At 36.2% G+C, this 13,475-nt stretch overlaps 1 protein-coding gene across 1 annotated transcript in view; it reads left to right on the forward strand.

Moving 5' to 3' along the window:
* Positions 1–13,475, forward strand: part of SPATA16 (spermatogenesis associated 16) — a 326,224-nt gene that overhangs the window by 231,442 nt on the left and 81,307 nt on the right. Inside the window, exon 5 of the mRNA XM_004603101.2 lies at positions 9,569–9,716. Within this exon, the coding sequence (XP_004603158.2) occupies positions 9,569–9,716 (148 nt within the window). The remainder of the gene's footprint in view (positions 1–9,568; positions 9,717–13,475) is intronic.

The raw sequence follows: 13,475 nt of genomic DNA on the forward strand, positions 1-13,475 counted from the left end.
TCTTCCACCCCTTGATGTCCAGCCAAGTTGACCAAGTGTGGGCAAGGGAAGGCCCTGGACTCTAACATCTGCTTAAGTGCTTCCACAAAATAAATTAAAAAGAACCATATTAGTTCTTTGTAGACAAAATTTCTCACCTCAGTCTTCACAGATTGCAGCCCCAGTACTGCTTCCTTTCAATCCAATGACAGCTCACTATAAAATAATGTTCATTTACTAGTGATAGCTACCTAAAAGTATTGTATGAAGATGAAAGGAAATCGGTTAAGTAAAAGTGTGACATTTATTTATCACACTTCAAGTTACCAACCTATTTTATCTCTTAAAATACCTTTGTGGGTCATGGGAAACCATGTGTAAGTGAGGCTCTAGGGTGATCTGAGGCACCATATGACCTCCCCAAACTGCCTGATGTGACGCAGGGGACCCCTGAGCACAGTTACATCTGAGCACTATGTAATCCCTTGTTTAAAAAAAAAAAAAGACTTTTTCCATTTTTCCATGACTCCATTCACTGTCACTGTCATTCCGTTGCTCATTGATTTCCTCGAGCAGGCACCAGTAAGGTCTCCATTGTGAGACTTGTTGTTACTCTTTTTGGCATATCAAATATGCCACAGGTAGCTTGCCAGGCTCTGCCGTGTAGGCGGGATACTCTTGGTAGCTTGCCGGGATCTCCAAGAGGGACAGAGGAATTGAACCCTCATTGGCCGAGTGCAGGGCAAACGCCCTACCTGCTGTGCTGCTCCAGCCCCATGACTCCATTACTTTTGTATAATACATAGGCTTTGTAGATTTAAAAAAAAATAAAATAGATAAAAGATATTTTGTTTCTTGTTTCTTATCTTATTGCTTCTCTTTTGTGGTAGTTGGTTGTAGGTTGACTGCAGCAATAAGCTCCAAAATTTCCATAACTTAAAGCAATAGAAGATGCTTTTTCACACCTTAGTTGAATGTAGATGTCCCTGATTAGTTCACTTCCAATCAGTAACACACCTCTTAGAGTGTAACACCATATTCCTATGTGTCCTGAAATTCCTTCACTTCAGGCAACGGACAGAGAAGATTATGGAGTATTTTAATAGGTTTTAGGCTAGGTCAGGCTTGGAAAATGTTAGTATTGTGTCTTCTTCTGTTCTTTTGACCCATACTCAGTTACATGGCACATCAAACTACAAGGAGTCTGGAAAATTGTCTTTGTCCAGGACATGTCCCCATATATATTTTAAAATCCTATGGCCCCTGTGTATTATAAAATTAAAGCAAATTCAACACTGTCAAATTTTAGATGATAGTTATGGTTATCTTTTTAGCTGGAAAAAATTTCCTAACTTTTCAAAAAGTGAAGTATAATATTCAAAACTCTAAATTTTCCCAAAGTAAAAATCTGCTAATCCCTAAGAAAGTCAAACTTATATAAGCCTCTCAAGATCTTAGCTAATTGAACTATAAAATTCTAAAGATCTGAAGGTTCCTTCTAGATTTAATCTTATAAGAAAAGTAATTTACTGTAATTATGATCACCCTGATATTGAGAGCATCAAGGGAATCCATTTAAACCACCAGGCGCACACACTGGCCAAGCACCACAGGGAGAGCCCTTATAAAAAATTTAAGTGATTTTTAATGGAGTCATTTGATAATAATCTGATCACATTTTCTAATTAACAGTACAGGATTTTCACTTCCTGAACTACAAGGAAGATGAACTTTCTTTCTCTTTTTGCTAGTCATCTTTTCCTCTGCTCTAATTGCTTTCCCTTTACTCTTTGCGATCTCCTTTTGCCTCTCTCACAGTCTCTCTTTATGCGATTTTCCTGGGCAAGTTAGTTTGGAGGTTGCAAGTGATTCTTCTTGTTTAGCTACAGGAAAAATTATTGTAAGCTACAATTTTCAGAGAAAATGATCTGCCCACATACTCACCTGATTTATGTGACTGTAAGCTTTAAAACTTTGATGAATTAGAGGACAACAACAGAGAGTTATTAGGGCCCCCAAATGGAAACAGCTAATTACAAAGCTGCTTTGAGTTAGTACAGGAGCACTGAAAGCAAAATGGACAGCCCTGGTACACTTCACAGCAGGATATGTGCATGATTGTTTTCCCAATCCTCTGCACACGTGCAACATTCATCAAGAGAAAGAAACACACATATTGGGAAAGAATGACTCAGCTGCAGAAAATTTTTGCCAGATAAAAACATGATTTTATTTTAGCCTCCATCTTTATAAAGTTTTAGTAAGCTGAAATTTCTTATCCAATCTCTTCCTCAATATTTTATTTTCAAAATCAAGAAAAATCCTTGATTAAAAATTTTAAAAAAGTTAATGTCAGGGGTCAGAGCAGTAATACAGTGGGTATTTGGCCTTCCATGCAGCCAACTCAGGTTTGATCCCAGGCATCTCATATGGTCCCCCAAGCACTGCTAAGAGTAATTTCTGAGTGCAGAGTCAGACGTAACCCCTGACCATTGCCAGGTGTGGCCAAAAACAAACCAAAAATGTGTCAAAATTGATAGCTTGATTTTAATATATATGATAATAACAAATGTCCTAGTATTTTTAAAATACAGTAAGTATAGGACCAGAGAGATAATATAGTGAGTAAGGCATTTGTACCTGGACAACCCAAATACAGTCTCAGCACTTCATATTGTTCCCTGAGCATAGAGCCAGGTTTAGGTCCAAAGTACCTCAAGGCATGGCCAAAAATCAAACAACAACAAAAATGACAAAGCTATATGTAACAATTCTATTTGTACAGGTTAAGCTTAGATGAAAGGTAAGCCCAACTCTAAATATTTGAATTGTATATGAAAATAAATATAATCATATATTATTCCATCCCTTCTCAGAAACAATGAGAAATAGATCCAAAGTCAAAAGACTGTCTAACTCTGGAAGAACAAATCATAATAATACATTAAAATGAAGAAAAAAATTATAATAAAAAATACCCTACAAACACTATTTCAAGATATAACATAGGACACAAGAAAATACAGAAACACATCCTCCTGATCATGGATTCGAAAATTAACACCAACAAAATGGCAATATTTTTCAAAGCACTATACAGATTTAATGCTGTCCCTATAAAGAGACCCATGATATTTTTTAAAGAAATAGATCAAAACTCCTGAAATTCATTTGGAACAATAAACCCTCACAAATAGATAGAGCAGTTCTTGGGGAAAAGAAGATGGGAGGCATCACCTTCCCTAGTTTCAAACTGTACTGCAAAGCAGTAGTAATTAAAACAGCATGGTATAGAATATAGACCCTCAGATAAATAGATTAGAGTTGAATATCCTAACACAGACCATCAAAGATATAATCATTTTCATTGATGAGGAGCAAGAAATATGAAGTGAAACAAGGAACACTTCTTTAACAAGTGGTGCTGGGAAAACTGGGCAACTACAAAAAGAACAAGAACAACTAGTGCTGGTGTAGATGCTGAGAGAAAGAGACTCATCCATTTCTGGTGGGAATGCTAATTCGTTCAGGCTTTTTGGAGAACAATATGAAAATATTCCTCAAAAAAAATAGAAATTGAGCTTTCATATGGCCCAGCATTACTGTTCCTGGGATCATATACCCTAAAGACCAAAAATCACACTGCAGAAAATCCATCTGCATTCCTATGTCTGTTACAGCACTATTCACAATAATAACCAGAATCTGTTAACAACCCAAGTGCCCAAGAACAGATAAAAAGAACTGTGATACATATGCACAATGGAATACTAACAGACACCAGAAAAAACTAGGCCATGAAATTTGCTTTTGCAAAAAAATGACATGATGAGTATCATGCTGAGTGAAATGGTCAGAGGGAGATGGAGATACATAGAATGATTGCACTCATTTGCGGGATATTAAAAAAAAAGCAGAGTATGAGACTAATACCTAAAGAGAATAGAAATGGAAACTGGTAGGACTGGCTCACGGTTGGAAGCTTGCCACAAATGTAGGTGGAGGAGGGAAATTATGACAGAAAAGGGTCCCCTACTACAGTGATAGTTGGAAATGATCACTCTGGACAAGAACTTTGCGCTGAAAGGAGGTAAAGGAATATACATGAAAATCTTTTACTGCCTGTGTTGTAAACCACAATGCCTAAAAAAAGAGAAAGAGACAGATAGAGAAGAAAGATAGAGAGAAAAATTTTTACCAAAGAGACAGCCTGGAGGGCTAGGTGGTAGCAGGAAGGAAACTAGGGACATTGGTGGTGGGAAATGTACACTGGTAGAGGGACAGATAAATTGTCTGAACATTTTATCACTGAAGCCTAATCATGAACAACTTTGTAACTGTGTGTCTCATGGTGATTCAATTTAAAAAAAAAGACATATCTGATCTGATTCTCATCTTTATTCTATGGTGCAATAATTACTCTTGGGATATAAAGTTTTCCTTTGAGAAAGTATCTCCATGAATAATTCAATTTTTATTGTTATGCACGCACTCTGCTCTCTTGCCACTTCCTTAACCCTTCTTTGGAATGAAGGGCAGAAGTCACAAAGGAACCCCCCATTTCTATTGGCAATGAATGCGGAGAGGAAGGCCACTATCAGCACGCTCCCTTCTGGATGAAGAGCTCTACAAAAGTCTGAATGCAGTGCTTTGGGCATCCGGCCAAGATTACCGAGCCTTAAATGAGCAGATCAAGCTGCCACATAAAAACTGCACTTCTGCCACTTGCAAAAAAAAATGCTGGTGCAAGCTCTTGGGCACAAGACTTACCCATCCCTGCTGTGAGCTCACTTAGCTGGCCAAGCTGCCAGGAGAGGCTTATGCTGCCAGCAGTTGGAAAGAAACGGAATAAAAAGAGTGTTTTCTTCCACTTGGGCCTTATTGGGATACAGTTAATGACTTTCTGGATGCAAAATGGGGCATTAAGTACCTTCACTGACTTTATTTTTTAGTACTCTCCCCCAAGTTATTCAGAGATTCTATCAGAAAAGTTGTTTGGGTATTAGAACTATTTGAACTATGACCTGTAGGAAGAACTAAACCCATTGCTTCGGGATGTGGTTATATTTGCAAATAGGACCTTCAAAGGGTAACTTATAAGTATATATAGATATAGATAAATTGATCAAGATCCACAGTTCAGGATCACTCTCACCAATGCTAGTATGATAATGCTGTGTTCATGACCTTAAGCATGCAAAGCATATGTTCTTGCCCTCTGAGTGTCTCCCTAGCCTCACAAAGTTGTTCTTTGCACAGGTGTAAATGATCTTGGGAACCATTTGAAGTTACTGACAAAAGAAATAGACACTGTAGTCCCATTTGTTTATGTTTGCTTCCACTTGCATGGTCAGTGCTGTTTCATCCTTAAAGATGCAATTAGCTTCAATGTCATGGAGAGTTCTGCCTACATTTCTTCTATGAACCTTATAGATTCATGTCTGATATTGAGGTCTTTAATCCACTTTGATCTGACTTTTGTGCCTGGCATTAGACAGAGGTCATTTTTTTGCAGGTAGCTATCCAGTTTTCCCAGCACCACTTGTTGAAGAGGCTTTCCATGTTCCACTTTGCATTTCTTGCTCCTTTGTCAAAGATTAAGTGGCCATATATTTTGGGGTCTGTGACAGGATATTCAACTCTGTTCCATTGGTCTGCAGGTCTGTTTTTATCCCAATATCATGCTGTTTTAATTACTAATGCTTTGTAGTAGTTTGAAGTTGGAGAAGGTGACATCACCCATCTTCTTTTTTCCAAGGATTGCTTTAGCTATTCGTGGGGGTTTATTGTTCCATATAAATTTCAGGAGTTTTTGTCTATTTCTTTGAAAAATGTCATGGGTATCCTGATAGGGACTGCATTAAATTTGTATACTGCTTTGGCAGTATTGCCATTTTGATAATGTTAATTCTCCCTATCCATGAGCAGGGGATGTGTCTCCATTTCCTAGTGTCCTGCTTCATTTCTTGAAGTAGTGTTTTGTAATTTTCCTTGTATAGGTCCTTCACCTCTTTGGTTAAGCTGATTCCAAGGTCTTGATTTTCTGAGCTACTATTGTGAACGGGATTTTTTTTTAATGTCTCTTTCATTATTTGTATATAAGAAAGCCCTGGACTTTTGGGTGTTGATTTTGTAGCCTGCCACTTTACTATATTGACTTACTGTTTCTAGGAGTTTTTCTGTAGAGTTTTTAGGGTTTCCCAAGTATAGTATCATATCATCTGCAAATAGTGTTAACTTGATCTCTTCCTTTCCTATCTGTATGCCCTTGATATCTTTTTCTTGTCTAACTGCTATGGCCAGGACTTCCAGTACTATATTGAATAGGAGTGCCAAAAGCAGGCAACCTTGCCTTATGCCCGATCTTAGAGGGAAGGATTTCAGTTTTTCCCCATTGAGAATGATACTTGCCATGGGCTTTGGTAGATGGCTTTGACTATATTGAAGACAGTTCCTTCGATGTCCATTCTGCTGAGATTTTTCATCATAAACGGGTGCTGAATCTTGTCAAATGCTTTCTCTGCATCTATTGATATGATCATATGGTTTTTATCATTTCTTTTATTAATATGATGAATTCTGTTGATTGACTTGCGAATGTTAAACCATCCTTGCATCCCTGGGATGAATCCTACTTGGTCATGGTGTATGATCTTTTTGATGAGTCGTTGGATTCAAATGGAATATTCAAATAGAAATTCAAATATTCAAATAATATTTTGTTGAGGATCTTTGCATCTGTGTTCATCAGGGATATCGGTCTGTAATTCTCTTTTTTTGTGATATCTTTGTCTGTTTTTGGTATCAGGGTGATATTTGCTTCATAAAAACTATTTTGGAAGTATTTTTGATACTTCAATTTCCTGAAAAAGCTTAAAGAGGATTGGTAGTAAGCCCTCTTTAAAGGTTTGAAAGTATTCACTAGTAAATCCATCTGGGCCAGGACTTTTGTGCTTGGGGAGACTTTTTATTACCGTTTCAATTTCTTTGATGGTGATAGGTCTGTTCAGGTATTCCGGGTCTTCTTGGTTCAGCCTTGGGAGGCTATAGGAGTCTAGGAATTTATCCATTTCCTCGAGTTTTTCATGTTTCATGGCATAAATATTCTCAAAGTAATCTCTGAGGACCCTTTGAATTTCTGTAATTTCTGTTGTATTGTCCCCCTTTTCATTTCTTATTCAGTTTATTAGGGTTTTCTTTCTCCCTTTTTTTGTTAGTCTTGCTAGAGGTTTATTGATCTTGTTTATTTTCTCAAAGAACCAGCTCTTGGTTTCATTAATCTTTTGGATTGTTTTTTTTTTTTTTGGTTTCCATCTCATTAAATTCTGCTCTGAGTTTTATTATTTCCTTCCTCCTGTTCAGATTCAAACTAAGAAGCTTCTGCACTTCAAAAGAAACAGTGACCAAAATACAGAAAGAGCCCACAGAATGGGAAAGAATATTTACCCATTACCCATCTGATAAGGGATTAATATCCAGGATATACAAAATACTTGTATAATTGTATAAGAAAAAAACCTCCAACCCCATCAAAAAATGGGGAGAATAAATGAACAGAAGTTTCCTCAAAAAAGGAATACAAATGGACAATGCTCCACATCCCTAGTCATTAGGGGGATGCAAATCAAAACAACAATGACATATCATCTCACACCACAGAGACTGGCACATATTCAAAAGAACAAAATCAACCAGTGCTGGCGTGGATGTGGGGAAAACGGGACACCCCTTCACTGTTGGTGGGAATGCCGACTGGTCCAGCCTTTCTGGAAAACAATATGGACAGTCCTTCAAAAACTAGAAATTGAGCTTCCATATGACCCCGCAATACCACTTCTGGGAATAAATCCCGAGGATGCAAAAGAGCACAGTAGAAATGACATCTGTACCTATATATTCATTGCAGCACTGCTCACAATAGCCAAAATATGGAAACAACCCGAGTGCCCTAAAACAGATGAATGGTTAAAGAAACTTTGGTACATCTACACAATGAAATACTATGCAGCTGTTAGGAGAGATGAAGTCATGAAATTTGCTTATGAATGGATAAACATGGAGAGTATCATACTAAGTGAAATAAGTCAGAAATAAAGGGACAGACATAGAGGGACAGCACTCATTTGTGGAATATAAAATAACATCACACGAGGCTCACACCAAAGGACAGTAGATACAAGGGCCAGGGTCATTGCCCCATAGCTGAAAGACTGCTTCATGAGCGGAGGGGAGAAGGCAGAAGGAATAGAGAAGGGATAACTAAGAAAATGATGGCTGGAGAAACCAGTTGGGATGGGAGATAATGAACCAAACATGATGACCTCTCAGTGTCTGTGTTGCAAGCTATAATGTCCAAAAGTAGAGAGAGAGAGTATGGGGAATATTGTCTGCCATGGAGGCAGGGAGAGCATGGGAAAGGGGGATATGTGCACTGGTGGAGGGATGGGTGTTTGATCATTGCGATATCGTAACCCAAACATGAAAGCCTGTAACTATCTCACAGTACTTCAATAAAATTTAAAAACTTAAAAAAAATAAAAATAAAGTGACTCGATGCTACAAAACAAAAAGGAATAGACAATAAAGAATTTAAGCCTTTTAATTTAAAGTCAATTCAAAGCTTTTATACCACTAGGAATCTTGTTTATTAAATACTCTGTCAGTAATAGTAGAAATTGCTGTTAGTTAAGTGTTCTCTTTGTTGGAAAGTTCAAACCTAATATATGTTTTCTTCTTGGGTGTTGGCACTTTTAGTTGTCAGGAAGAAAATGATTTCTATAAATAAATAGAATTTTTATAATATGCTTTTATGCTATTTTAAAAAAATGAGATAACTTATAGACACTTCCACTTTTTATTCAATGTTCAAGCCTCATTAGAAGGTAAAGTTATAGGAAAGGAATAAATTCCTTTTAAAACTTCACATAACTTTCTTTTAGTTCTGTTACAAATAGTAATGGACCTAGTTAAAGTAGGAAGCTCGGGGTGATGGCAGGACTTGATCAAGAATATTGCATGAGCAAAAATGACTTAAAGGAACTCTTAAATAGCTAAATCCATCTCCTGTGTCTTTTCTGATCTGGAAGGAAGGGAATTTTTGCTAAAGGAAGTTAAGAAAGATTTTTCATTTTCCTAAAGACTATTCTAAATATTAGAAGAAGAAGAAAGCCAGTTTGTCTAATTTGTGTTATTTATAGAAAAATAGTTAAATCTAGATATTTAAATTCATTGTTAAGTATAAATTGCTCATCAGTGTCTATTTGCAAGGTAATTACATTAGACTTAAGAATATGATTTTTTTAAATCAAGTAAAAAATGACACTTTAGAATTTTTATTTTTATCTTAATGCAAACTCGGTTTAGAAGTGTATATTTACAAACTTTTCATTCAATTGGTTTTCTTAATATGAAATAGTATTTCCAGAACTAATTAAAATTTCATTCTCATGAATATTCAAGACAAAAATACCTTATCTTTGCAGCACAGCATATAGATTTTTAAATCATCCATAAAGGTAATTATACTTTTACATTCTTAAAATGTTATATATTCCGACTGATGCCAAATGGGTTGTTTGCTTCCTCTCAGGCCATGATCGAAGAAGCTATCACAAGAGCAGAGTCGTTTTCAGTTATGTACACACCTTTTGCAACAAAAATCAGAGCTGACAAAATAGAAAAAGTAAAAGAAGTTTTCACAAAAACCCATCCTGCATATGTGGAATATATGTACACTGGTAAGATTCATTATCTTCATATTATCAGCTGTAATTTTATTCCCATTAGAATAAGTGCAGGAACTAGGGATATAGCTCAGCAGTAATAGACTTGCCTTACATGTTTGAGGTCCTGTGTTCAATTCCAAGCTCTGCAGAAATAAACAATCAGAATAAATAAGAAGTCACTTCTAGTTATTCACTTGTTATTTGTGTAAACAAACAACAGATATGTTATTAAATTAAATCAGTTAAAATGGGAAAACATTTTATGGTTTTAAGTAAAACTAGCCCTAGTTTAGTATAATACAATAGTTCTTGTGTCTTCATGTTTCTATATTTTAAGAGGTGGGGGTAAAGTCTAGAAAATCTTTTTTTGGGGGGGGTTAATTTAAAAAAGAAGAGCCTACAATAAAATGCTATCTTTCTTCAAGTCCATAATCAACAAATAAAGTGATGATAGTATATTCTGAAAAGATGGATTTGTTTTTTTAGTCAGTGTCTGATATTTCTGATTTCCTTCCTGAATCTGCCTAAGCCCTCAAACCTTTTCCCTTAGTTCTTAAATCACTGCTATCCAAAAGAGATATGAGAAGCCCCTGTACAAAGAAAGTACAACACTGGCATTATCCTTTTTGTTTTAAGATGCCACTTGCTCTTATTCAACATTCAAAAATTATTGTTTAATCATTTACTATATACCAACTGTTATTCTGAATAAAGAAGAATATTTCTAGGGCCAGAGAGATAGTGCAGTTGGATGGGTGCTTGCCTTGTTGCAGCCAATTCAAGTTCTACCCCTGGTACTGCTCACAGTGCCAGGAGTGACCCGAGAAACAGATCCAGGAGTAAGCCCTGAGCATAGGTGAGTGTGACCCAAAAAGCAAAGAATAATAGCAAAAAAAAAAAGAAAAGGATTTTTCTCATACTACATAGCCATTCAAAATTTACTATTACACATTAACAAAATTTCTAAATGTACATACTTAATATCAAATCCTCCTTTCTTCAGAACTTGAGACAAACCAAAGATTTATGTGATTAATAACATATCCATTTATAGAACACTTTTAAGGTATTAGGCTCTGTGCTTATTACCCCTCATTATTTCATAACTTATGAAGTAAATAGATGCTTTCCATTTGAAAACAATAAAATAAGAACCATAGAAAACAAATAATTACTTTTAGAAATTCATGGAAATCCATGGCAACTGGCTTTGTATTTGAGTCTATATAATTACCAGGGGTAAGACAAAAGCATTCAATTCAGGAACTTTGCAGTCTTTTCTCCATAATTTTTCAGAGAAAAAATGTTAAATAAGCATAACTGGTGATTATTGAACAGTGAGTTCTAAAGAGTGATATTTTGAAAGAGAAATTTAACAGAAAACAGATGAGGAAAAGAAATCACAGTGTTTATGTTGCAATGACCTATGATCCTGATTTTTATATAGAGTATTTTATAAGGAAAAAGAAATCAGAAATGATATTTTATATTGTTATAAAGTACATATCTTTTTATTATCATATTTAAGGCTTTTATAGGAAACTAATAGCACCCAAAAGTCATTTCTACCTAGTGTCATGAAAATGAAATTCAGCTATTTCCATTTCTTCTCTCAGATTCATTGGTAATGAGAAATTCATTGAGCAGATCCTCAGTTTGCTAATTCCTCTACTGGTAGAATGAGTTTAGTTATATTTAACCTTCTTCACAAAATAGCTATGAAGATTAATTAATACTTAGGAAGCACTATTGTCGTTAAGAGTTTAAAAACAATAATAACATTAATGAGCCAGATTCATGTCTCATGCAACTCCATCAAACCTGTTATCAAGATGAATTATGATCTGTTGGCAAGACAATTTCTGCTAAAGGATCTAATACTTTGGAAAGAAGATAATTATAAGTTACAAATGATTGTTTCTAGTATCTTATAATTACTAATTGCTTGAGTATGACAGTGCTATATGGGAACCTAGTAATGAAAGACACAGATTTCAGAGGGAAAGGGGGATGCATAGATGATAGTCTAGAATTTTTAATTTTCTTGGAACCAGCTATCTGGAACCTGTATCAGATTAACAGGATTATTGCATCACGACATTGCTTGTCTCTGTTGTAAATAATAGAAGGATATTTCTCAGCATCATTGGGGAAGATGAACTACTGTTACTAATTGTATGTGCACATTGCTAAGGACAATTTTTTTCCTCTAGGAAATGCCAAGGTGATCAGGGCACAAAGCACTGAATAGGGGAGGCCCAACATTATCTTTATCTTCTGAATATCTCTCATAGGAAGTGCAGAGTAGTGATTAGCACATACACCAATAGCCAAAAACAATAGATTTAAAAGTGAGTCACACAAATATGGGACAGAGAAATTGATACTTCCCCCAAACCATTTATCTGTCTTCAAGATAGAATTTCAGAAATCACCTCTGCCAAAAATGTATTTAGTTACTTTTTTCAAAAAATAGTGAGGCAGCAGGTATGAACAGATAATCACATAGCATGTGTGTACAAACATGGGACTTCTTGCTTTGCCTACACATATTCATCATTGTAGTATCCAGAGCCAAAAAATGGCTTTGTTCTATCACAGGGGACTCCTTGGCACCATTTTCAATAATTTCTGAATTTACTCTCTATTAATTAAACAATTCCTTAACTTTCTGTGCCTGCCTTAACACTGGTCTGGTTTCAACTTTCATGGAGCAGAAGTATATCCCATATTCATGAAGTTTAGTGTCTTCTTGTAAAGTAAGACTTATGCTCACACAGGTGCTGATAATAATGCTAGTACAAATTGAGTGCAGTTCTATATCCCTGAGAAGGACGTTGTGGGCTTATTTAGATGACAGTTGGTCATCCTAAGGATGCTTTCTCATATAAATGCTTCATCCCTAACCAACGTCATCACCACTATACAAATCAACCTAACCTTGAGCCATTCTCTAAGATTACCTCATCCTCACAGAATTGCTGGCTTGCAAATCCCATTACCTTCTGAATCTTACTCTAGAGGTCTCCTCCACTGGATACTGAATCGTTTTAAACCTCTCTTTAAATTGCTATGTTACACTTCTGTTTCTCTTCTTCCTTTCTGCATGTCCCGTAAATCCCATAATCCTCAGAATACAGAGAGGTTCTAAGTGGTACTAGGTGGTTTGTACATACTTACCTATTTGCTAAACATATGTTGACAATACATTTTGAGAATATTTTTTTAGTGACAGAAGCTAGTGACAGAACATAGCTTCCCTTGGGGGCTGGTGGGATAGTACAACAGGTAGGGAACTTGCCTTGCACTCATCTGACCAGGTTTGATCATCATTTTTTAGACATTTTTAAATTTTAATTTATTTTTAATTTAATCACCATGAGATACAGCTACAAAGATTTTTTAATTGCATTTCAGTCATACAATGTTCCAACACCACCCATTCGTCCCCACCCATCTCTCCACCAGTGTACATTCCCCACCACCAATATCTCCCATATCCCTCCTGCCCCTACCCCAGCTACCTCTATGGCAGACACTTCTCTCTCTCTCTCTTACTCTCTCTCTCTCTCTTGTTCTCTCTCTTCTTTTAGGCATTATGGTTTTAAATACAAATACTGAGAAGCCATTATGTTTGTTCCTTACCCACTTTCAGCACGCATCTCCCAGAGTGATCCCTTCCAACCATCATTATCATAATGGTCCATTCTCTATTCCACCTTCCCTCTCCCCTAACCCTTGAGGCAGACTTCAACCCTGGGTCATTTGTTC

This window comes from Sorex araneus, chromosome 2 (assembly GCF_027595985.1).
Source record: "Sorex araneus isolate mSorAra2 chromosome 2, mSorAra2.pri, whole genome shotgun sequence".
Taxonomy (NCBI): domain Eukaryota; kingdom Metazoa; phylum Chordata; class Mammalia; order Eulipotyphla; family Soricidae; genus Sorex; species Sorex araneus.